At 41.8% G+C, this 24,342-nt stretch overlaps 4 protein-coding genes across 5 annotated transcripts in view; 1 reads left to right on the top strand and 3 right to left on the bottom strand.

The window, feature by feature from the left end:
• Positions 1-1,899: 1,899 nt before the first annotated feature.
• Positions 1,900-6,734, bottom strand: LOC118599332 (free fatty acid receptor 3). The gene is made up of 2 exons (XM_036214223.1): positions 5,429-6,734; positions 1,900-5,310 (listed from the first exon to the last, which is right to left on the bottom strand). Exons 1-2 carry the CDS (start codon positions 5,612-5,614, stop codon positions 4,465-4,467), a joined length of 1,032 nt encoding a protein of 343 aa, XP_036070116.1. The 5' UTR covers positions 5,615-6,734; the 3' UTR covers positions 1,900-4,464.
• Positions 6,735-6,923: 189 nt separating this feature from the next.
• tekt2 (tektin 2 (testicular)) lies at positions 6,924-13,618 on the bottom strand. Its single transcript, XM_024295707.2, has 10 exons — positions 13,504-13,618; positions 12,042-12,191; positions 11,842-11,967; positions 9,119-9,324; positions 8,909-9,052; positions 8,717-8,831; positions 8,408-8,515; positions 8,198-8,341; positions 8,046-8,125; positions 6,924-7,958 (listed from the first exon to the last, which is right to left on the bottom strand). The coding sequence occupies exons 2-10, from the start codon at positions 12,189-12,191 to the stop codon at positions 7,754-7,756; spliced, it is 1,278 nt and encodes a 425-aa protein (XP_024151475.2). The 5' UTR covers positions 13,504-13,618; the 3' UTR covers positions 6,924-7,753.
• Positions 13,619-14,204: 586 nt separating this feature from the next.
• Positions 14,205-21,261, bottom strand: usf2 (upstream transcription factor 2, c-fos interacting). The gene is made up of 10 exons (XM_024295958.2): positions 21,122-21,261; positions 20,122-20,165; positions 18,619-18,734; positions 18,264-18,383; positions 16,193-16,343; positions 15,912-15,993; positions 15,772-15,830; positions 15,597-15,688; positions 15,378-15,506; positions 14,205-15,164 (listed from the first exon to the last, which is right to left on the bottom strand). The coding sequence occupies exons 1-10, from the start codon at positions 21,157-21,159 to the stop codon at positions 15,075-15,077; spliced, it is 921 nt and encodes a 306-aa protein (XP_024151726.1). The 5' UTR covers positions 21,160-21,261; the 3' UTR covers positions 14,205-15,074.
• A 303-nt stretch (positions 21,262-21,564) lies between these two features.
• Positions 21,565-24,342, top strand: part of LOC112160885 (lamin-A) — a 14,044-nt gene continuing 11,266 nt past the window's right edge. For both annotated transcript variants that reach the window (XM_024295778.2, XM_024295759.2), the window contains exon 1: positions 21,565-21,648. The gene's annotated coding sequence lies outside the window, so the exon portion shown is untranslated. The remainder of the gene's footprint in view (positions 21,649-24,342) is intronic.

Here is a 24,342-nt window from a genome sequence, read left to right as displayed (position 1 = left end):
TTGGACGGTGGGAGGAAGCCGGAGTCCCCGGTGAAAACCCACGCATGCACGGGGAGAACATGCAAACTCCACACAGAAAGTTCCCAGCTGGGATTCGAACCGGGGCCTTCTCGCTGTGAGGCGAGAGCGCTAACCACTTGCGCCACAGTGCAGCCCCTGATCAAATACAATCTGGAATTTTCTGTTTTTGTCAACCAAAGTTTAGGCCACTTAAAATCACCCAACATGCTCTTTGGGATTCAATAACTGTGGGGTTTTAAAGGAGCCGCTTTGATCTGATCTATTAGAAAAATCACCCTCATTTACTGTATGTGGCTTTTTAAACCACCGGGAGCAGCTGGTCTTTATGGAGCCAGGGATTATAAAGCTGTGATGTGTTCTGGGTCGTGGATACGAAGCGGGCGTTGAAGTGATGGTGATAAAAGCATGGATCACTTGATCAAGTTTGGACTGGAAATGGTGATGACATGTTTTTCATTTGAAGTAAGAGCAGAAAGGGGCAGGAATTAAATTTGAGAAGCCTTGTTATTCATTCTCAGTGAAATATAAGAAATGTTGAAGCTTCTACCCTTCACTGGGCGCGAGAGTCAAATAACGAGAAGAGATATCAGGATTTCTGAGGAAGGAAAACAAGAAGAGCCCCTAAAAGAGGAACAGACTCAAACAAAACTACCCTTCAGAGTTCTCTGATGGCCACTAAAGCTTCCACAAAGAACAGAAGCAGCACCTGGATCTCAGATCACTGACCTAATTAACTTTGACGCCAATGAGAAAAGCTATGAAAAAAAATCACTTGTGTTTTTAATTTCATGTAAATGTTAGATTAAAATAAATTTGGAGTGAAAGTGGTTTGACACATCAAAAGGTCTCAAGGGGTTAAAACCTAAGAATGGTGATGCGGAAAATTTAATTTGATGAAGGATGAAATTATCAAAATATAATTTACAATTTAAATTATAGTGAAAAAATTATATAAAACTTTTTGTATAGAACTTTTACTTGTCAACATCACTTGTTTTATAGATCTCTACCAAAAAAAGACACAATTTTTTGTTTTTTGGAAATCTCTAAAATGTAGGATGTTATATTAAATAACAAATAATTTTTAGAATAGTGTCAAAACACTCAATCAGAAATATCTAATCTGTTTTTTCAAAAAAATTCACTTTCTTTAAGCTTGTGGTAAATATCATAAAATACCCAAATTGAAGGTGCAGAATCCAGGATGCACCTGAAGGCAGCACGGTTCACTCACCTGTCAGGCTGGAGGGCGCAGAAGTGCGTTGCTCTACTGCTGCCTCTTCCACCAGTGGACTTCTGACTGATTGAAGCCGGGTTTCTCACACAACGAGCTCCGGCTGCGGAAATTTAATAAGCTCCTGGACGCTTCCTGACCCCACCCCTCCACCCTACGTTTCCCGGCAACCTTCCGAGGCAGAGGTGGCGCAGGAAGAATACCTCTACTCCTTTTGTGGACAGAAAAACTTTGCTCAAGATCCCAACTTCAATGACACAAACAAAAACTGCAGCTTCTATCAGTTTATAACATGGTTTCAATTCTCAAAAGTCAGATTTTAAAACTTCAGAGAGACAGACTTTTAGGAGGTTCAGGTCCAGCAGGTGATGGAGACCACACTGGCATCAGTTCAGTGGTTGGAGCAGACCAGGTCCCTCTCTCCAAACTTTGTCCTCTTGCTTCCATCATGGTGGAAGCTGGACCCAGAACTCTTCTGAGTTCCCATCATCCCTTTTTTACACTCTCTTCAGCTATCTTACAGCAATTTAAAGGACGGGCACGGGTCGGAAGTCTGGCAGCAGCATGAATTGAGAGGCGTGGCCAGAGTAAGGGAAAAATCTCCAGACCGTAGATCACAATCCCCATCCCCAATCCCCAGGTTTGAAGATGAATCTCTATATTCATGTCGATCATAGAATCCCACTTCTGACACCAAGATTGTAGTGGAAAAATCTCTGCTCCATTGGAAATAAAGAAATAATATCAAGTGTGTTTGCAGATTTTTTATTTAGTACAAGGTAAAATAATACACGCAGAGAGGTCTTGAGATCTCTGACCAAGAGTAGAGTGTTCTCATTCTTATAGTGCTGCACAAACAATCCATCACGTGAGAGTGGTTGGGACCGCACCCTGCTAGGCAAGGCTCTGAGTTGCATGGCCTTAAGCAAGTCTGATAAGAACGCCGTTGCGGGGCAGAGTCAGGTTCTGTGGTGAGGAAGTGATTGTTTAGGCACATTACTCTGTGTTCAAATATCTGAATTTTGTGAGCTTGTTGTGTCTCACCTACCAATCAGGGACTTAGCTTTAGGCATGTGACGTTTCCAGTGATGCGATCAGTGGGTAAAATACTAATCCAAAGCGAGTGTTTTTGTCCATAACTTCCATCTACTTTGTTAACCTGCTGGAGCTGCAGGGTTGCCAGAGCTCGTCCTGGCTACTGTTGGGCAAAGGTGGAATACGCTCTGGACAGATCGCCAGCCTGCTTTGAAATTGTGATGGTTCTCTTGAGCCCAATCCGAATACTCGCCTTCTCCCTTCCCCTTAGCCCTCCCCCTTCATTTGAAGTGGAAGTTGAAGTCGAAGTCCTGTCTGGGATTATTATTTTTTTAAGTTTCACACTCCAAACAGAGAACTCCACTATCGTGAGAGTAAACCGTGCCGCGCTAAGAAGCTCTTTTCTTCACTTCGGTGCGCTGTGAACCAATTTAACCAATGTAAGTAATGACTTTGTGTTGTAGCATGACCTTTTTAAAGTTATAAAACCGCGGTTGTTATGTTTATTCAAGTGCTGCAGTCCGGCAATATTGATGACATCATCGAACGAAAGTCATGTCCGAAATATTAGACACTATTTTTTTCTTCACCCTCCGTTTGGAGCAAGCCTGGACTGATAAACAAAGGGCGAAGGGGGATGGCTAATGGGAAGGAATAAGGGGAGAATTCGGATCGGGCGTTGCTGTTGCCAACCAGCCTCCCGGGGGCTAGCGGAGCCTGCTCGATAAGCTAGCAGACAGAGAGCCACAGCGGGGTGCGGAGGCTGCCTGCTCAGGCCTCCTGAACTTTGATATTTTTCTTAATTACATCAAGAAAATAAAAAAAGAAGGTACCATGATTTTATTTTTGTTTTTATTTTTCCCCTCTTGGTGCGGTACAGTGAGCCTTCAAACTTAGGCAGAGAGACAGACAGGCAGTCACGCAGATACTGCTAGCAGAGTGAGATAGACACACCTGGTACCAGTAAAATCTTTGAATGATCACACAAACCCAAACAGGGAGACATGATTACAGATGTTTTTGTACCTAATGTCTCAACATTGTCTGTGACTTCAATACATTGTAATTGAGATAAACACAGACACCACTCCATGTAGCGATCATGCTAAAACATTAGCTCTTTGCTCCTCCCACACGATGCTGCAGCATCAAGCTTAAGGAACAAATTTGTTGACAGTCGGCAGGCAGGAAATTTGCCATGCAGCGAAGAAGGGGCGGGCCACATGAATCGCATTCGGTGTGAATGCAGCATTACATTACCGGTGCAATAAAAATGGCGAGAAATATAAGAGCTATTCAGCCATACAGTTTTGGATGGATTTCAAATTTTAAAAAAATTACGACTTGAATAAAGAAATATTCCGAAATTAAATTTCAATCTTTACTTTCATCGTATCCATGATCAGAAAAATGCCACAACAACATATTGTGAATGTGTGTGTGAATGGGTGAATGGGTCTGTGACTGTAAAGCACAAATATAAGTAGATGGATATAAGTATACGCCATTTACCATTTTAAAAACACTAAAAACACAATTTCTAAGTCTCTGCTCAGTCTAAGAAAGCAAATCAAGTCTTTGTACTGGTGTAAATTAGCACCCTTTACTCGATCAGGTTATTTACTGGTGCTAAGAGGTTAATGAAGATGTTTTTCCCAGCAGCTTGATAATGTACTCTAATTACCGGACCTCCTCACGTTTTCCTGGAATGAACAGGTCAGCTGTGCTTGTGGACAAACAAAACAGACTTTTTTTTCCTCTTTCAAACCCTTGTGAGTTTCCTGGCTGATGTTTGTAAGGATGTTAAAAATGTTCATGACTCAAAGAAAACAGCACAGACACGTGTAAACATCAACGTTTATTCAAAAAGCTCAAATAGAAACTCATGCACATGAGGAAACCATGTCAGAAATAATCAGTAGGTTCACCCATATGGAGGATTCAGGACCAAATCTGCCCAGAAATTCAAACTCTGTGGTATCTCTGCATCTATCAGTGGATCGTGGGTGGAAAAGTCCCACAGAGCTGAGCTGGGGTGGAGCCCACGCCTGCCAAGAACCTCGTCTCATCTCATCTTTGCTCCAGTCAGCAGAAAGAAGTGATGTCAGGGCTTTGTGAGTTGTTCAAGCTCTCCTGAGCTGCTTAGAGGTTGTCCAGCCCCCCGCCTGTCCCCATCAGCTCAATCCTGTGTGGCTCCTCTCTGAAAGAGTGTTCAGGGCTCGGACATTTGTAAAAACGTTGGCAGGGATTCTTTGGCTCTGCCTGCCACAGATTCTTCGCAGGACACCTCTGGATGAAGCCGGCGAGAGCATCAGCATGACCATGGGCTCCAGGAAGACGTTGCAGGAGCTCGTCAGCATGGCCAAAGACCTCCACTCAACGTTTGTTCCCTGCACAAACCCCACCACGTGGGACGCGTTGTACGGCGCGTAGCACACTATGAACACGGTCAGCGTGGACAGGGCCACTGCCAGCACTCTCCTCTTGCCCATGGGGGGCAGCTTTGAGCGCCACACCAGCGTGACACAGCGGAGTGTACAGAAGGAAGTCACAATCAGAGGCAGGAGAAATAGGACAATGGCCATCTCCAGCCGCAGGGGCAGCAGCACCTCCAGTTGCGACGCGTTGAAGTGGTCGTAGCACGCCAACTCGTCGTCCTTGAGGCTGATGAAGTACCCTCCCCGCTCGGCCACCAGACCAACACTCAGGTGCAACATCACCACCACCCACAAGGTGATGCAGATGTAGAAGGAGAGGCGCGCATGGCGGTATCTCTTGTAGATGATGGGAAACGCGATGCTCAGGTAGCGACCCACCGTGACAGCAGTGATGAAGAGGCAGCTGCTGTACAATGACGAGTACAAGAAGAAGCTGTACACAGGGCAGACGGGCGGTGGCAACCTCCAACTCTGCAGTATCGTCTCTAGTGCCTTCACGGGCAGCCAGACCACCAGCCCCAGGTTGGCCAGGCACAGGTTGAGGGCGTAGACCACGTTGGGTGTGGCGCCATGTTTGCGAGCCTTGCGGACGTACACAAAGAGCACAAACAGGTTGGCAGGGAGTCCCAGCATGAAGGTGAAAGTGTAGACAGAAAGAGCAACACAGTCTGTGATGTTCAGTTGAATCTCCTGTGCTGACCCGGCGCTTGAATCCGTCCAGTTTCCCATGATGGAGCTGGCGTCCGCTGGGCTCGTGTCTTCCGCAGCTGAGATGTTGTGTGGTGCCTCCATCCCACGGACAACACCTGAACATGTGACCAAGAAAAGAAAAAGAGGCGGCAGCCTGGGAGTGGGAGTGCGGGGGGCGAGGCGCGCACGCCATCATGACGAGAGAGCAGATAAGAGGCGCAGCCACTCATGCAGAAATGCAGGGCATTTGTGCGGCACCAGCCCGCCTTAATTACCCCCTCAGTGAGGGGCAACAGCCAGGTAGCATGTAGGCCCTTAAGTGAAATGATTCAGAATAATTGGAGCAGTCAGGAAGCGCGTGATGTCCGTGTGTGTTGGGGGGGAGGGGTTACACTCTAAAGTCATAAATGTGGGTGATACTAGAGCAGAATGGGCACCAACTCACCTTGGGTGGGAGGGGTTGTTTGTGGCACAAAGGTGCTCCTAACAGTTTTATAACAGTCTGTTTATGCAAAAACTCTCATGCGTTTTATTGGAGGAAAACCGATTCCGGGAAGAATTTTCATGAAGCCACCTGCAATCTCAGAGCAGGCCTGATTCTGACAGGTGATAGTACCAACCCCAGTGTGGTTTCAATGAGGTTCTTTGATTGGTGAGTCCACACACGAGAGGGATGGGTCGCTGAACCCCTGCTTTGAAGTGTTGCCTCCTTAGCCTAAATAGCTACCATAATGCTAAGATATTAGCTCTACTCCAAATTAGCCTAAAAAAACTGAAAGAATGTCTAATTTAGCTTAAACAGCTAGCATAGAGCGAAAATATTAGCTAAACTCCGAATCAGTCGACAAAACTGAAAGAATGTCTAATTTAGCCTAAATAGCTAGCATAAAGCTAAAATATTAGCTAAACTCCACATCAGCTGAAAAATGGAAAGAAGGTCTCATTTAGCTTAAACAGTTAGCATAGAGACAAAATATGATCTAAACTCCAAATCAGACTAAAAAAGTGAAAGAATGTCTAATTTAGCCTAAACAGCTAGCATAAAGCTAAAATATAAGCTAAACTCCAAATCAGCCGAAAAATGGAAAGGTCTAATTTTGCTTAAACAGTTAGCATAAAGACAAGATATTAGCTAAACTCCAAATCAGACTAAAGAATTGAAAGAATGTCTAGTTTAGCCTAAACAGCTAGCATAAAGCTAAAATATTAGCTAATCTCCAAATCAGCCTAAAAAATTGAAAGAATGTCTAATTTAGCCTAAACCCTTAGCATAAAGCTAAAATATAAGCTGAATTCCAAATCAGCCGAAAAATGGAAAGGTCAAATTTAGCCTAAACATGCTCAAATGTTTGCTAAACTTTTTATTAGCCTAAAAAACTGAAAGAATGTTTAATTTAGCCTAAACAGCTAGCATAAAGCTAAAATATGAGCTAATTTGATGGTTTAACACCCGGTCTTTTAGTTAATCAACTGCAACATGTTAGAGCACACAGTGACAGTTTGTATACACTTTTTACAAACACAATACTTTATTAAATTGCTTCATTCAATTAGGGAAAACCAAACAGTCAAAGTAATCAAAAATCAAAGTACAGTAAATGTTTAGTTAAAACATGAATTCAAAGCCCGAGAAAAAGGGATGTAGATAGTAAAGCTTTGGAGAAAATTCACTCGGGATTTGTTTTGTAAAGTTAAAGCCTCTGATATCAACTTTTTTTACCAGCTGAATTATTTATGTTGTAATTAATGGAATTTCTTTGTCAAATTGGTTCTTGAAGACATGGTTTATATATGAAAATGTAAAAACATATTTTGATTGTCATCTGTATGTCCATCCCCTGTACCATCCCTGTCATGACCCCCCTCCCACTGTGTTTTGGAAGTATTCGATAGCTCTGGCCACGCCTGAGTCCCCACTGTTTGTGGTCACTTCCTGCAGTCATTAAAAAAATTCCTGTGATGACACACTAATTTAAATATTTGAAAAAATGATTGTCAGAAAGCCAAAATTTGCACCTAAGTCCAGTTTAGCTGCTGACATTTCTGCCCTTTAGTCCTTGGACTTTACTGCCCGATTTATCTAAAGCCGAGTCAAAGTTCACGTCATTACTCCTGCTTTATGCTCCAAATCGCATCAGTTGATCAAACAATAAGACGAAGCCAAACACAGCCATTAAAGCCCAAGCTTGATAAGACTCGCCTGGCCTTTTGGAAAACAAGTGCAGATGGTAAACACCTAGCGACCCGGCAGCTTTCGAGCAGAATTTGGAGCGCAGTTAAGAGTTGATAAGGACACGAGAAAAACATGGACAACAACGCAGGGAGGGGAGGGGTCTCACTCGGCCAACAGCTGCAGGTTGCTCCTCCCACAGGAGTTCATTAACGGGACCGCCGGCGCCACCACCCTTACTGGGTTGGAGCCCGATGTGAGGCGGGTCCGGGTGCTCAGGCTGCGCTGCTCCAGCGACAGAGCCTCCTGTTTTCTGGATAGATCCTGCAGCATTTGATCGTGATGGAGCCTTAAGTTCTGCAGAGAGTGTCTGAGAGGAGGAAAGCATGTTGCAAATACTGCCCCTCACTGCTGTTGGGTCAGAAATTGGACGGTCATTCTGAAAACAGGAACTCACTGAGCCTTGGAGAGCTTCTGCTGCAAAGCCAGCACAGTGGCCTCCAGCTGCTCCACCTCTGCAACCAGGCTGTGCTGCACCTGCAGGCAGATGCCATGAAATTATCACTTTGAAGCCCTTTAAACCTGCTCTGATGAGTCCTCCACAGAGACCTCGTCCCTGCACAGGTCCCCCCCGGGTCTGCGGGTCCTGTTCTCTAGTCGGGTGTGAGCCAGCTTCAAGGGGGCGGTTTTGGCCTGCAGGTCTGCATCCAGTTCCTGGATGTCGCTCTCCATTTCAGCAATTTCCGCTTCCGTCTGCAGACAGACAACGGTGGTGAGAACCAGGCGAGCCGTCAGGTTGCAGAAAATGCTGTCCTGTACATTTCGTATCTGCCACTGCAGCTCGTCCCGCGCCTGCTCCTCGTGATGACTGCGTTTGCGCAGAGCAAACTCTGTAGCTCTGCTCTCCGCCTCCAGTTCGTTCTGCAGCTGGAATGAGAAACTTCTTGATTTTTTTTAGCAGTTCAGAAATCCAAATACGGACAGAAGTTCTTGCCAGTCTGATTGCTGAAAATGAATCAAATCAAGCAGCAATGCAAAGTAGAACAAGAGGTCTACTGCTTCTGCATCTTTGTCCTCAGATCGCAGCAGATACCTCACTGTTCTGGGCACTGTCACCTGCTCACTCACCTGGGCTCTGCTGAGGCTCATGTCCTCCCTCATCTGCTGGGATGACCTCATGGCCTCCTCGGCTTGGACCACATTGTGGCTGCTGAGCTGTACCCACTCCTGAGGGGTGGAGGAACTGCACCAGTAAAAGCTTTTAGTGAGGCAGTTCTTCAGAAAAAGTACAAAAGTTCTGCCCTCTCATGGCAACATTACCCTGATGGTATGCGGGTGGGGTTGGTCTTCAGGGAGATGTGAGGTGATGCTATTGTAAGGGTCAGGCAGGATTTATCGATATCCAGTGCTTCCGTCTTGTTCTGGAGGTCGGCGGTGAGCTGGTGCCGCGCCTCCTGCAGGATGCTGGAAAAAACAACAGAGTTGGAAGTCTGCAGAGCGGAGTGGGCGTGGCCTCGTATAAGCTCTCACCACAGCTGCTGAAAGGCCTCATCGATGTGCTGCTGCAGAGTCCGCTGCACTCTCTCAATCAGCTCCACCTCCTTCTGCAGCTGCTCCTCCACAGGGTCGGCGACCAGTTCGTACCCACGCCGCCCCTCTCTCAGCATCAGGCACTCGGTGCTGACCTCCAGGGGGGTGGCGGTGGCGGCAAGGGCCTGCTCAGTCAGCTCTTTGGACTGCACACATTGAGGCAGAAGTCACATGACCCTTTGAAGAAACATTGTTTCTTGAAGGTGAAAATATGAGGAACTTCATGAAAATTAAAGTTCCAAGAACCATAGAAATACATACATTTACAATAAAATGCTCCTCTTGTACTGCTATAGAGGGGGAAGGTCATGAACCTCAGAGTTTTGGTCTTTAAATTGACTTGTGACTTCTATATCATGAACTCTGAAACAGGTTTTTCAGACGTCTTCCACCAACTCATTGGGTTTCCTATCTTGCCGCTTTGCCTATTTTGAGGAGAATAGAATCACCTGGTTTGAAATGAGAAACAGTCATAAAACCACATCCACCTTCCACCAATAGAACCTAGATATCGGTAGAGGATGCTGATCCAGAGTAATGTCATTGTGACAGTGAGGAACTCAAGTCCTGGAAAAGCTTATATCATGAGCCTCCATGCAGTCTGCAGAAGATAAAGCAACATTTAATTGGGTTGGTCAAATCGGCTTCACTCCAACCACCTCAACAACATATTCAAACCAGGCTATGTAGGCAAGGCAAAGTAAAATACATTTATGAACCCTATCTAAACATTTGTATCAAATTTGATGCATTTTTGAGAGCCCTTTCTCATTAGAATTATCCAAACTTTCCTCAAAACCCAATCGTGTATAACTTTGTGCACGTTTTCAACGCTGTAGTTAATCATTATTCCACTAGAGCACATGTGCCAAGTAATTACCTGGAGGGCCGCATCCGGCCCTCCAGGTAATTAATTCATGTAATTAATGTTATATTGCGCTCATTTTTAACTTGTATAATTTTGACAAAATGTATTTTTTTATGGAGAGTAAAATATTTAAAGTTATTACCAATTTAAGGTTTAAATTGATTTATTCTGGAATAATACTGCTGCCTTTTTATTATTCTTAACTATGTTAAAAAGTTACTGTTTTAAAGTAAAAAAAAATTACATTCTGCCCGCTTTCTGGAATATTTTGGCATTTTGGAGTTTAGCTAATATTTCAGCTATATGCTAGCTGTTTTGGCTAATTTTGATTGTTTTTACAGTTGTGTTGTCTGCTTTGGAGTTCAGCTAATATTTCAGCTACATGCCAGCTGTTTTGGCTAATTTGGGCTTTCTTTTTTCAGACTATTTTGAAGTTTAGCTATTTTTTAAGCTACATGCTAGCTGTTTTGGCTAAGTTTTTTTTGTTGTTTTCTTGTTGTTTTAAGCTAATTTGGCATTCAGCTAATATTTTAGTTGGCTATCAGCTTCAGTTTTTTTTCTTTTTTTTTTTGCTATCAATTTCAGCATCTTCAGCTATCAGCACTAGCATCTTTAGCGGCCAAATTCAGCTTACAGCATCCACACTAGCATTATTGCAGGTAATGCTTTATATCTAGTTCATACATATGTTGAAATGTTATGTTTTAAAGTTTAAAAATTTAGTTTTAGAGTGTTCACTAAATGTTTATCCTGTTCAGGCCACGACTCAAGGTATGTTTTGGATTTCGACCCCTTGTGCGACTGATTTTGACACCCCTACACTAGAGGAAGTAGAAAGACTTGTCCTGCTCATTTCAAAATGGCTACTTCTTTGAGATCTCAAAAACACTTTTGGCTGGAAACTTTTTTGATAATTTTCAAAACGTTATGGTGAGAATAACTCAAGTATTGTTATTGTTTTCAGTTACTTCTTGCTGCATTGAAAGAATTGAATTTTTTGAAAATTATTTATTTATAACAGTTACACCATGTTAAAAATGTGTGTATCAAATTTGAGACGGTGGGTAAATTAGGTGTTTATCCCCTGAGCATTCATGTACATATTTTTGGATTTTAAACTAGCATTTTTGTGAGCAAAAACGTACCAAATCACACAATTGTTTCCATCTATATCTGAAAAAAAGATATTGTATTTTTTGTGGGGTTTATCAAGGGTTTTTTTATCTTAATTCCATAATCCAATCAAAGATACTCTCCCCAAAAGCTAAAAAAAAACTGCTAACTTTTTTTATAAACTGATAGAAAAAAAAGATAAAAATAAAAACCTGCCAACATAAACTTGACATTGGTCACTTTTTAACATGGAAGTAAATAGAGAATCTCCCTGTTCTGAAACCAGCCTCTGGTGGTCTTTGAAGGAACTGCAACATCTGATACCTCCTGGTTCATCTAGAATCTATTGCCTTTTGTTTGCAAACCTTTTTTCTAGAAGTTCAGTAATACTTCTCCTCTTCATGTTTAATTGATAAACTTCTTCTTTCACAAAGCTCTTCACACTGACAAAGATCAGTTTAACAGTGAAGAAGATCAGATTTGATTTTTTAAAGTTCTGGATACAGTGAACTTTTTGTTCCCTTCTCTTTGATTGTACCAACTTGATTAAGAAGCTGCTAAAACAGATTATTTTTTTAAAAGCCTGAAAATGGATGCAATTATCTTCTGATGAAAGATGATCTTTTGATTAATCTTATTACAAAATAAATCTGCAAGTTCTAGAAGGATTTCTATAAATCACCAGCGTCAGAGCATCCATCTCTTCATCCACTTTCTGAGCGCAGCTCTGCAGCAAGTCCCTCCACCTGGAGACATCCCAGACACGCTCAGTGAGACGCCGAGACGTCTCCTTCTCATCCCAGACCGTCTGAAAGTCAAAGGAGCATCTGTGAGCTTCTTCAGGATGAGGACCATCATCTCCCACACGAAACAGGAACCCACCTTGCTGTGGGTCTCATTACGCAGCGACCTGCACTCCTGTCTGATCTCACCAGAGACCTGCCTCTGCTGCTGAGCTTCGGCCCACAGCTGGAGGTTGTTGTTGTTCCACTCGGACACGCTGCAGCGCAAAGCAGGCTTGACTGGAAGCATCTGTGGACCCCCAGAAGATTATGATCCATCAAAGAGGGTTTTTCTTTGTGCATCTTTCAATCACCAATTATATTCTAGTGCAATATTTAAGAAAGTGAGCACAGATTTGGCTATTTTTAATTCTAAATGTATTCTTATCTTTCCAATGAGGCAAAATTTATTTTATTCAAGGTCTTTAGACAAACAGATTTAATGGAACAGTTAAATAGAAGAAACCTCAGCAGAACGGCCCACCAAATTACAGTTCATCCAAAAAAAAAATAATAATAATAATAATCCTGCAGCTGTCTAAGTCTAAGTTTACTTTCAGATTTATCTGACAGAAACGTTTGATGTCTCAAATAAAGACATGGTTTCTGCCTAAGATGAAACATAGAATTGGTTCCACCAGAGAGCTGAAGGTTCTGCCTCAAAAAGTTCTAGTTTAGACAATTCTAGTTACAATCAGGAATCTTGCAGACAGAGAGTCTGCACTGCGTCTTTACACTGGATTTCAAAATATTGCAGAGATGGAAGACCTAAAAATATTAGTAAAGAAAGTTTATCACAGGACTGGAGAATAGAATAGAATAGAATAGAATAGAATAGAATAGAATAGAATAGAATAGAATAGAATAGAATAGAATAGAATAGAATAGAATAGGACTTAAGGGAGGTGGGTAATGGGGAAATTACTTAATGCCATCCAGTGTGTCCAGGTTTAAAAACAACTTTTGTTTTATCTGAGTTTAGGAAACAATCATTTGGTCATTGGATAGACAGACATAGACATTTTCAAATCAAACACCATCATGTTTTTCATCTTCGAAGAGGAGATCAGTCCACCAGGTGAGAGAAACCTGAGGACCCCTGAAGTTACAGGAAATGAAGCAAATGAAACCTGATCTGTTCAGACCATGGAAACATGACTCTTTACAACTCCGTGTGACCGAGTTTATGGAGTTACAATAAAACATGTAAACTTTTTTTTTTAAGAAATCTGTATTTATAATAATACATTTATTTATAATAATACATTGTCATGGACTAAAGTAAAACGGCAGTTATTTTTAGTGGGTGAATTAAACTATTCATGGCTTCAGCCATTTGTGAAACATGCATAAAAATTAAATTAAATTAATTTAAACTAAATTAAATGATAGATAAATAAATAAATAAATAAATAAATAAATAAATAAATAGCTAGATAGATAAATAAATAAATTAATTAATTAAAGGATAATAATCAGAGTGCCCCCCAACCCCCCCTTGTTTCCGGTTAGACTTTTACTTTGAAAAGAAAAAGAAAAACTGTAAATTCCCGCAGACTCACCTTTAGTAGAGCGAAGCAGAATTCCCACGTTTGATGTTTCGGTCACAGGAACTCTCGCTCGCTCGCTCGGCCGGTGCTGGCCCGGTCTCCACGGCAACAGCGTCCGGTGCAGTTTCCAAGGAAATGACGTAACACGGAAGTGCCGAATAAACGAGAACCCGCCAGCACCCGCTCAGTTTGGAGCGTTTGAGAGTCCGTGAGAACTTTTTATAGATCAAATAAAACAATTATTGATTTAAAAATTATGTTTAACATCATTTTATTAATAATAATGTTAATAAAATAACTAAAAATAACGAATAAATAAATTAATAATAAAGATGAATTCCTCTGGAGTTCCTCAAAGACTAGTTTCAGGTCCACCTCTCTAACTTCATTGACTGATCACCTATCTCCTATGGAATTACTTTAATCAATTTAAGAATAATCCCAGAATAAAACTCAGTTACATTTTGATGAAGATATTTAAAATATTGTTTTAAGTAAATTTCCAGAGCTGTTTCTGCCACTTAAATTTAAATACAAATGTTTTTACAGTTTAACTGTTAGTTCAAAATCTACAAACTTTACAGCATTTTTGCACCAGACTACAGCTGCAGTACCTTTCTTACATTAAGTCCAAAAGAACATTTGTGTTTTTACAAAAATGCTATAGAAAATCCCACAAACACATTTATTAAGAACTCAAACAGAAAGGAGTCTCCAGGTAGAACATCTTTTATTTCCAGATCAGCAAATTAGTTCATTTCATCTCACAGAAAGGTTGTTCCACCTTAAATTAGAAAAAATGTTGCAAGCAGCAGGAGCTGAAGGAAGAGGCCGCAGTCTGACATCACGGGAAATGCACGCTTCACAGTTGAAGCGCAGTAAAAATAACCTTCGTATGGTAGCAACCTCCTAAGTTTACATCTTCATTGGTCCCAATCTGAGCAGTAGCCATGTTAAAAAAATCATGCGAGGGGCGGAGTCATCGCTTTAATTTCAAGCTCCTTTATAGATCCGGGTTCATGAGGAATTGAGTCCACCTGTTCACAGTCAACCATCAGACCCCAGATGTGCAGGAGCTGACAAAGGAGCATTCTGAATTATAAATGTAGTTTCAGTCTTGGGTGTCGCTCCAGCACAAGCAGGGAGGGGGCAGGTTTCTGAATAACGGAAAGGCCTCTGTTTCCCAGCAGCCTCCAGAACAGACACGCTCAGCTACGGTTTCCTTTGGGAGTCACGTTTCAGTGGTTACACCTCCAGGTTTTTAGTTTTCCGCACATGTGACCCCCACCAGCCCTGCAGCATGTAGGGGGGAGTTACTCCTTATGATCAGAGTCTCGGAGGAGCTCCTCGTTCTCCGCTGCGTTTCGGAGCGTGCGCCTCTGCACAGATGCTGGCAGCTTCGGATCTGCTCTGCATCAGACGCAGAACTTATTCTCAACAGCAGGGGGCGCTGTCGTTCACCTCAGAGCTTTCCCGCAGACTGCAACAAGTGTTAAAGAGGAGACCCGCGTTTACTGGGTTCGTGGAGACTCCCGGAGTCTCCCGGGTCTGGCTTTTAGGGTGGGGGAGGGCGTGGCGCGCCGTCACTGGGCCGTCACGTCGCCGTTGGTTTCCACGCCATGCTGCTGCAGCTGCGCCCGGAGGAGAGCGTTGTCGTTCTTCAGTTCTTCCACCTGTCGGACAAACCTGCCATTAGTGCTAGTTTCTGCCGGCTTGTCGACTACCATTTGAGCTTTTATTTTGGCAGGAAATGACATCATCACATCCAAAAAACTCCTTCAACAGGACACATTTTGTTCTTAAGCATTAAAAGTTGCAAACATTTATTAAAGTTCTTATTAATGCTGTTGTCATGGATACTACGTAGAAGAGAAGGGGGCGTGTACCTGCTGTCGGAGCAGCTCGTTGTCCATCTCGGCTTGCTCCACCTCCTTGCAGCTGTCCTGCAGCCGCTGGTTGTTCTGCCGCAGCTCCCGGATGTAGTCGCAGGCTTTGGACAGGATGCCTCCTTTACTCTGGAGAACAGCCAAACGAGAAACAACGGTTTCAGCCGGCGTGTCAAAGGTACATCGGCGGTGAACCTGGGCGCGGAGGTCACCGCTCACCGCCGCAGATCTGCTGTCCACGCTGCAGTCCGGGATCAGCTTGGACAGCGTCACGATCCAGTTGTTGATCTTGTCTCGTCTCCTCCTCTCAACTGCAGATAGAACATGATGGATATAACCATGATGGATGGAGACTCATGGGGAGGGGCCAATATGGTGAGTGATTCAGCCTGACCTTCGTTGTGCTGGGCCCGCCGCCGCTCATCCCGGGGCACGCGCGGACCCTCCACCTTCCTGCAACAACATGGCGAGTTCACCCACTTACACTCTAATCTGATGCTGTCGCAGTTCGTGGTTTTAAGGAGTTGAACTCACGTGGCGTACGTCTGTGGGGCGATGGTGCGGGGGTTCGCCCCCTGCAGCACCTCGGGGGGGCTCATCATCACGTAGAGCTGGCCTGAACACAAACAGGTCATGACGTTAAGTAAGGCACGCCGTAAGGGTCAATCTTAGTTTTCATTGCATTTCCTGTGAGATCGGTTCTAAGGAAGCTAGAAATGTTGTTCTTCTATTGTTCTTTATGTTGTTTTTCCTTTTTTTCTGGCTCCACCTTCTTGTTTTGAATAAACAAACTGGATTTGAATCCTTCTCCTCACCTCCCGTCTGGGTGATGGCCGGATCGGCGGCCTGCACAGACACGGCGGTTCCATCGCCGACAGTGGCGGGAAAATACGTGAACCGGGTCTCTCCTGCCACCGTTTCTCCCACGGGACTGCCCCCGTTGCTGAAGGGGTTCTGGATGACGGCCTGCAGAGAGGAGCAAAAGGAGGACTGAGCTGCCTTCACTGAACCTGGGAAATTCTAACATTTGATTTGAAATTAGAAAATCTTATTCCATGTTTATTCAATATATATATATATATTTTAGGCCTGGGAATCAATTAAAAAAAAAGTTAACCAATTAATCGCAAATCTGGAAAAAATTAATCGCGATTAATAGACATTATTATTTTTTTCTTTTTGTAAGAGTATTTGAAGGTCACTTATTATCTGCAAATAATCATAATATGACATCACGTGCAAAATTGTACATTTAGAACATTTATTTTAAAACCCTTTGGAACTTAAGGTCTAAAACTCACTTTTTGCGATTAAACTTTGGTCTCATTTTAATCAGCACAACTTCTCCTATGTGACATGACTTTTATTTTGTTATTTTGCCATGTTAAATTCACACACTAGACTTAAAATTATGCAAAAACAGAAAATTCAGTCTGGAACAATTAGATTCATTTTGCTGTGGAAACCCCAAAAACTGTTTTCACAACATAGAAATGAAACTTTTAGCTGTAGTTTTATAAAAACAACAACAATAAAATTTGCCAACAAACTAATCGAGATGTTTTTGAATGAAAATACCAAAAAATCCAGGCTAAAATGACACCAGGTGGCCCAAAAAAAATAATAATTTCGCCTAGCGCGATTAATAAATATTAACTGATTAATTATGTTTTGTTAATCGCAGGCGTTAATGCGTTAACATTCACTGCCCTAATGTATTTTATTTTTATGTTTCTAATGGAAACTTTAAAAGAAATGACTTCAGAGCTACAGAATAATTGGGAGTGGACCCTTCCACCAGGGTTGCTGCACAAATTTGATTTTTAGTTGACGCATAGAGCCCTCTAATGGTGATGATTGGGTAGGGGTAGTAGTTGTATCACCAGTGTTCCCAATTGTGGGCAAAAAATGAACCTCTCCAGAAAAAAATGTCGGGAGTGAAATCAAACCCATACCATCAACTAATGCTGCCACAAACGATTATTTTAATAGTCGACTAGTCACGGAGTAATTTTTTGATGATCAGGTCATGCGCAAAATTAGCTTTAAACTAACTAAAAATTAGATATATAGCATTATCTGCGATAATGCTAGTGTGAATGCTATAAGCTGAATTTGGCCGCTAAAGATGCTGGAATTGATGGCTGAGAACGCTGAAGCTGATAGCCAGCTAAAATATCGGCTAAATACCAAATTAGCCTAAAAAACGAAAAAAAAAAAAAAAAAAAGTTAGCCAAAAAAGCTAGCATGTAGCTGGAAAAAATAGCAAAAATTCAAAATATCCTAAAAATAAAAAAAAGCCTAAATTAGCCAAAACAGTTACAGTGTAAATATTTACCTAACTCTAAAACAGCCTGAAAAACTTAAAAATAAACTCCAAAATAAACTCCCAAATATCCTAAAAAACAGAAAAAGAATAAATTAGCCAAAACAGCTAGCATGTAAATATTAGCTTCACTCCAAGACAGCCTGAAAAAACTTAAAAAAAGCTAAACTTAGCCAAAACAGCTATTAACTAAACTCCAAAATAGTATAAAAAGCTTTAAAAAAGTCTAAGTAAGCCAAAATAGCTAGCATGTAGCTAAAATAGTAGCCAAATTCCAAAATAACTTATAAAAACTTTAATAAATGCCAAAATAGTCGAAAAAAGATCACAAAATGCCTTTATAACTTTCAACTTTACAACACTCCAACTCCATTTAACATATAATATAACGACTAATCGACTATTAAATTAGCTGTCAACTTTTTCAATAGTCGATTAGTCAGTGGCAGCCCATACCATCAGCCCTCCTCCCCTAAACAGCCAGTACATGGTTGTGTCCTGGCTGCCTGTCCAAAACTTCCATTTAGCTCCCCCTGCTGGTCTAGAACACATGAACCCACCTGGGCCACAGCCTGAGGAGCTCCAGCAAACGCTGCCGTGGAAACGACGCTGACCGCACCAGCCCCATCAGCTGCCGCCTCCAGGTGCTCGTCAGTCACCTGAACCACTCGATAGGTCACCTGGAGAGGCGAGAACGAGTCACTAAACCAGGATAACTGCACATTAAACTTCTCCAAAAAATGTCTGCACTCAGAGAAACAAGGAACAAAAATTCTGTTTGAACGTAGCGGTTCAAAGCATCAGAGACGTGGGTGAGAAAGTGCAGCATCAAACTGTGAGGATGAAGCAGCTCCTCTCTGCCCTTCATCTCTTCAGTGAGATGACCTCCTCTGCTGGGGGTTCTGTCTGGCTCACCTGCCCTCCGCTGTTCTCGGTTCGAAACTGGTACTGCACCCCGTGATCTGCGAACGCAGCCTGCTGGACGCTGGCGATGGTCACTGCAGTCTGCTCTGGCCCCCCCACTGCTTCTCCTGTAACACACCATCAATAATGGAGCTTCACATCATCAAGAGAGCATACGCAACTCTGTGAGATGTATTTGTGTCGGATCTACATGAGTTTTAGATTTACTTCAGATCTGGATTTTTGTTTTAGATCTGCGTATTTTTTCTATGTCTGCACAGTAAAACTCTGTTTTAGATTTAGATGTTTTTTTTCGGTACTGCCCGTTTGTTTCAAATTCTCCCTTCCCCTCTAATTGTAGGGACATTTGGAGGGGTAGTGGTATCTGAAATTGTTTTTTTAGGGGGTACCCATAGGGACTTTTGAGTGTGAATCCCTCAGCCTTAAGGGTGATCCCAAACAAGTGTCTTCACCCGAGTGTGCACTGAAGCACAGAAGTTTATGTTTAAATGTAAGTGATGACTTTGTGTGCTGGCATGACTTTTTAAAGTTATAAAACCGATGTTGTTATCTAGCAACACACCAACATACATGACCGGAGACTTTTGATGACATCACTGACTGGTAGCAATGTCCGAATGTGAAGATATTTGGAGGCCTAAATGTAGAGGGAGAGAGAAGCTGTAGGGGAAAGTTTCAGATGGCCTTCCAGGTCTGTGTGGTTCTTTTGGGATTGTGTGTTTGTTTCAGGTTTACTTTTTTATTTTAGGTCTGTAAGTGTGTTTCTGGTTTGTGTTTGTTAATGGTTTGTGAGTTTGTTCCATGTGTGTTTCTGGTCAGCGTGTTTGTTTCATGTCTGCGTTTTTATTTCAAGTCTTCAAGCTTTTTTGAGGTCTGCGTTTTTGTTTCAGCTTTGCAGTTTTGTTTCAGGTCTACGTGTTTGTTTTAGGTCTACATGTTTTTGTTCACATCCAAATGTTTTCTTATTTGTTTCAGGTTTTCCTTTTTTTTTTAGGTTTGCGTTTTTGTTTGAAGTTTGTGTTTTTGTTTCAGGTTTGTTTCAGGTTTGCGTGTTTGTTTCAGGTTTGCGTTTTTGTTTCAGGTTTGTGTTTTTGTTTGAAGTTTGTGTTTTTGTTTGAAGTTTGTGTTTTGTTTCAGGTTTGCGTTTTTGTTTGAAGTTTGTGTTTTGTTTCAGGTTTGCGTGTTTGTTTCAGGTTTGCGTGCTTGTTTCAGGTTTGCGTTTTTGTTTCAGGTTTGTGTTTTTGTTTGAAGTTTGTGTTTTGTTTCAGGTTTGTGTGTTTCTTTCAGGTTTGTGTGTGTGTTTCAGGTTAACGTGTTCGTTTCCAGTTTGCATGTTTGTTTCACGTCTGGATGTTTCTTTCCAGTTTTCCCGTTTGTTTCAGGCCTATGCGTTTGTTTCTAGTCTTCATGTGTGTTTGAGTTTTGGGTGTTTGTTTTAAGTCTGCGTGTTTTAATTTGACATGTTAGAAGTTTGAACAGTGGAACAGTTCTTACCCTCCTGAAGCTGCACCACATCCTCCACTTCCTGTTTGTCATGACTGCAAACACAGAGAGCACCGCCAAGTCAATCATAACATTTAATTTTGCATACGTTTATAATCATACAACTCGCCAACTGGAAACACAAAAGTGCATATCCTCAGTGAAGATTTGTTTGTGGTTCAGATTATTTTACATTTATATTTTCCAATGTTAATGCTAATGTTTTAACACAGCACTGAATAAAAGGTCAAAAGCTCCTTTCCTAAGAAAAGTAATGAAACAGTTGTCTTACTCAAATGTTACCCTTGCAGTTAAGATTGTAATTCTATAGTTACACAATAACTTAACTACTGTTTAAAAAAATCTTTATTCGTAGATTGCTCTTTTACATTTATTGTTTTGGTTGGCCGGTAAGGGGCTGGCACCGGTCTGGTTAAACTTTCATCCCTTTCGGAAGCACACTGAGGCATTTGGACGTGTGCAAAAGGCTGGATTCTGATTGTTGTGTTTCTCCTATCACTGTCACAACAAACTGTAGGTTGTTTTCTCTGTGAGATTGTCAAACACCCTTCAAAAGTCCTGTAGGTCTCACAGTCAAAGCAAAACTTTGTGGTGGGATGCAGATGTTTGCATGAGAGGTCGAAGCTCCGCCCCTTTCAAACTAGGCTGTGGATTGATGGTCAAAACAGAGCTGCTGTGCTGTTTCCTCTGATCTAAAGAGTTTTATTTTTAAGTTTACTAATCAATTTAATTTGGAAAATCTCTTCATACAAAGTCCGATTTGAAGGTTTAGATCAGCTAAACTCAGATTAAGATCATAAATCTGAAGTTGGATTAGCTTTAGCCTTCTCGGATCTGCAGCGGCGCGTTCACACTCATGGTTTTGCAAGAAAAAAAAATATTTATAAGACTTAAGCGGATTTATGTAAAGATCAGATTCCACTCAGTGACCGAGGTCTCGCTGAGCTGCTCCCGCCGTCAGGCCGGGCACGGCGGGGCGGCAGCCGCTCACCTCGCGGAGCTGTCCACACTCTGATCCAGCATCTCCATGAAGTCTGCGGGGGTGGGACGCCGTCGTTCAGCGACGCGGGTTTACGGAGATGAGGCGCTGATCACGGGGACAAACACTCGGGTCATGTGAGGACGGCGGCCCAGGACACGTGAGGCGTGCGCGGGTAGCTAAGATGGAAGCTGGAGGGGGGTTCTCCGCGGAGTCCGGCGGCGCTGCTCCGGTTCTGAGCGGAATTCGAACCGACGGACGGGCTCGAGGAGGGCTGCTTTTCCTGCAGATGGGGACTTCCGTTCTTCTACTGTGGCTGTTTGTGGCGCAAAGCTGCGGCACTGCCACGCGCTCCACAAGACGTGGACTGGACTATTTCGCACGATTGAGCGCGGAAGGACACTAGCATGTTTGTCCCGTGTGTGTGTGCGGTTGTTGTTTGAACCGGGGGGAGACTGTACCACCGCCGCGCGCGCTCCACGCGGATTCATACATTTGTTCGTCCGTGAACACAGAACCGCGCGGTGTTTCCTCAGCAGGTTCGTCGTTCCCTTTGGGTTTGTTCTCCGGGTTTTCCCTCGAACCGCGCGACAGACGGGCCTACGGGACCAACACCCCCCGCGGCTCGCTGTTCTGTCGGTTTTGTGCCAAAAAGGCGCATTCTAATTTATTATTTTTAAACAAAAAATGTTTTTTTTCCTATTTTCTTCGACCCGACTCGAGTCTATAAAGAAGAGAAAGGAAACAGGAAGATCAGAGTTAGGCTTTACCGATACGTCAAAACAACGCGACAGAACAAATTGACTACAACTGTCTAGGATGTGGACTACAAAACGAATGGCGCAAAATATATTCGCGTTTTGAAGTGAAACGACCAGAATATATATATATATATATAAATGCATTCTCCTTCACTATTTTTATTTTTATTATCATTATTATTATTATTAGCAATAGACAATTGTGTTTTGGAGTGCATCAATTTAAATACAAAAGTAGTTAAAACCGAAAATCATGATCTCAGTCTCAATCATTTGGAATCCTACCAAATATAACACATAAAAAAACTTATAATTTATTTATTTGCCCAGCACCATTTTATTTATACATAAATAAATAGTGCTGAATTAACCCAAATTATTTTGGGTTGAACTGGAAATGTACATTAAAATCCTTAAAAATATATCAAAACACGAAAAATAAACTCTAGGTTTTGATGTGAAATTAAAAAAAAAAAATTTCTTTTGCTTTTCTTGATTTTTATTCTATTTATTTCCCCTTTAACTTCTAAATGAGTTGAAAAAAGCACATTTTTGGAAAATAAAGTCTACTAAATATAACCTTAAAAATCAGCCTTGCAATACTAAAGGTGTGTTTATTTTTTCACACTATCACTTGTTGTTCTGTATTCCTTTTTTCTTGAGATTGTCTTTCCTCTTTGGTAATTTACTGTGTGGTAAAGTGGTGATCAGTCGTTCAATTGAAATGAAAAAAAAATCCCAGGATAGTTTTAAATGAATAAATATATATTTTATCATGTTTTCAAAGTTATGGTGTAAATTATGTTTAAAATGTAATATGCAGTTGCACACTCACAGTTATGCACAACTAATAAAACATATCTATTAACATGATTTGCAGCTTCTATTTCTTAAATTGTCCCGCAGTGCCACTGGCTTTTCAATATGAGATTAATTCAAAGAAGTGTTCAAATGTGAGAGCTAACTCTCTTATTTATTTATTTGTTTGTTTACATCCAAAATACTTGAAATTGCAATTTTTGTGTTGGTAATTTTTGAAAAAAATGGTCTTGATTAAGGACATATATCTTGTACCAAATTTATAGAACTTATGTTTTTCCAATCAAGACATTTAATTAGTACATTAGCACGGCTTCGCCCCCAACTAATGGAACATGGTCAAAGCTACTCCACCCTTCTTTGATTTGTGGGTTCATTTGATGCCATTTTTGAATTTGTATTTATTCATTTTTGTCTCTGATGAACAATCACATGACTTCCTACTTGAGCAGGTTTGAAAGCAAAACTAATTGGAGCCAGGTCAGTTCACAAAGTAACCACAAGGGTACTTTTGAGTCAGTATTTGTTTTTGCAAAGGTAAAACAGTCCAACAAAAAAAGGTCCAAAATGAAAAATCTGTTTTTCTCATTTGTTGTTACAGGTTGGATGTCAGTAACAGGATTGTTGGAGGGAATTTAACTTTATATTTTTTTTAAGTAATTCTTGCTCAAAAACAGCTTTTGTGGGTGTCTCAAGATCGTCCGGCCTTCTTTGACGAGTTGAAACAAACAGCACATAGAATACTGATATATCAGAAAATTTCAAAATAATTAAATCAAAAAACCTCAGATGTTAATCCATTTCTGTAGGACGGGGTGCCCATTCCTGGTCCTCGAGAACTGCCACCCTACCTGTTTTCCTGCTCTCCTTGCACTGCTTGCTGCTGATTACCAGAAGTGTTCATTCAATCAGAATGTGAAGACCTCTGGATGAGTTAACCAGCAGCTGGCTGGGCTTGAAGATCTGGAAAACAGGTAGGGTGGTAGCTCTCGAGGAGCAGGAATGGGCAGCCTTGCTATAGGACATTTATCAGACATCCCGGAGAAGTATTCTGATCTATAGGACACATGCCAGACAAAGAGGGACTTCCCATTTTCCTCACCTTTGCTCCCTTACCCATAATCCTTAGTTCACAGCTCAGAAGTGATCATTTATGAACAGACCAAGACTTTATGACAGTCATAATACAAACAGAAACCAAACAGAAAGATGCGTGTTGAAATGAAAATGTAATCTAACTAAGGAGGATGTATCCGTCTTCATTAATTCAGTTGAGAAGTTGGATGTTTGGAAGTTAAAAGTGTTGGGGATCAACTTGTTTTTGCAGCTGAGATTCATCCAGATCCCTCTTTCATAGGTCAGACTGCTCCACGCTTTTATCTGGCATCTCTTGGTAACTTTTGGATAAAACCACAAGGTGTAGCTATTGCACCAAACTGTGGAAAAAAACAATCCACTACAAATGAATCTTATGTTTGATAAAATCAAGTATTGCATCAATGTGAAGCCATAGAAAAAAAACGTGAGGTTCAGTTATCAATAAATGATCCATTCTGTTATAAACGTATAAATTAAAAACGTGTGCAACAGCTTGCGGATCAGCTTCACGCTTTTGCCTTTCACTCAGTTTCAAAACACAGGGGGATTGTTACG

This window comes from Oryzias melastigma, linkage group LG11 (genome assembly GCF_002922805.2).
Source record: "Oryzias melastigma strain HK-1 linkage group LG11, ASM292280v2, whole genome shotgun sequence".
Taxonomy (NCBI): domain Eukaryota; kingdom Metazoa; phylum Chordata; class Actinopteri; order Beloniformes; family Adrianichthyidae; genus Oryzias; species Oryzias melastigma.
This window is presented reverse-complemented; position numbering and strand designations above follow the sequence as displayed.

Bases quoted from the DNA above. Each gene is read 5' to 3' on its own strand.
- LOC118599332 (XM_036214223.1), bottom strand. From the start codon at position 5,614: ATGATGGCGTGCGCGCCTCGCCCCCCGCACTCCCACTCCCAGGCTGCC. The intron at 5,311-5,428 runs GTCAGCACAGGA...TACGTCCGCAAG, and splicing joins TGGACGGATTCAAGCGCCGG to GCTCGCAAACATGGCGCCAC.
- usf2 (XM_024295958.2), bottom strand. From the start codon at position 21,159: ATGGAGATGCTGGATCAGAGTGTGGACAGCTCCGCGAG. The intron at 15,994-16,192 runs GTGAGGAGAAGG...GTTTGTGTTCAG, and splicing joins GGCCATCACCCAGACGGGAG to GCCAGCTCTACGTGATGATG. The intron at 15,507-15,596 runs GTGAGCGGTGAC...GCTGTTCTCCAG, and splicing joins TGGACAGCAGATCTGCGGCG to AGTAAAGGAGGCATCCTGTC.
- tekt2 (XM_024295707.2), bottom strand. From the start codon at position 12,191: ATGCTTCCAGTCAAGCCTGCTTTGCGCTGCAGCGTGTCCGAGTGGAAC. The intron at 9,325-11,841 runs GTGATTTATAGA...CAATGTGTGCAG, and splicing joins AGATGGATGCTCTGACGCTG to TCCAAAGAGCTGACTGAGCA. The intron at 8,126-8,197 runs GTCTCTGTGGAG...ATCTGCCTGCAG, and splicing joins GGGACCTGTGCAGGGACGAG to GTGCAGCACAGCCTGGTTGC.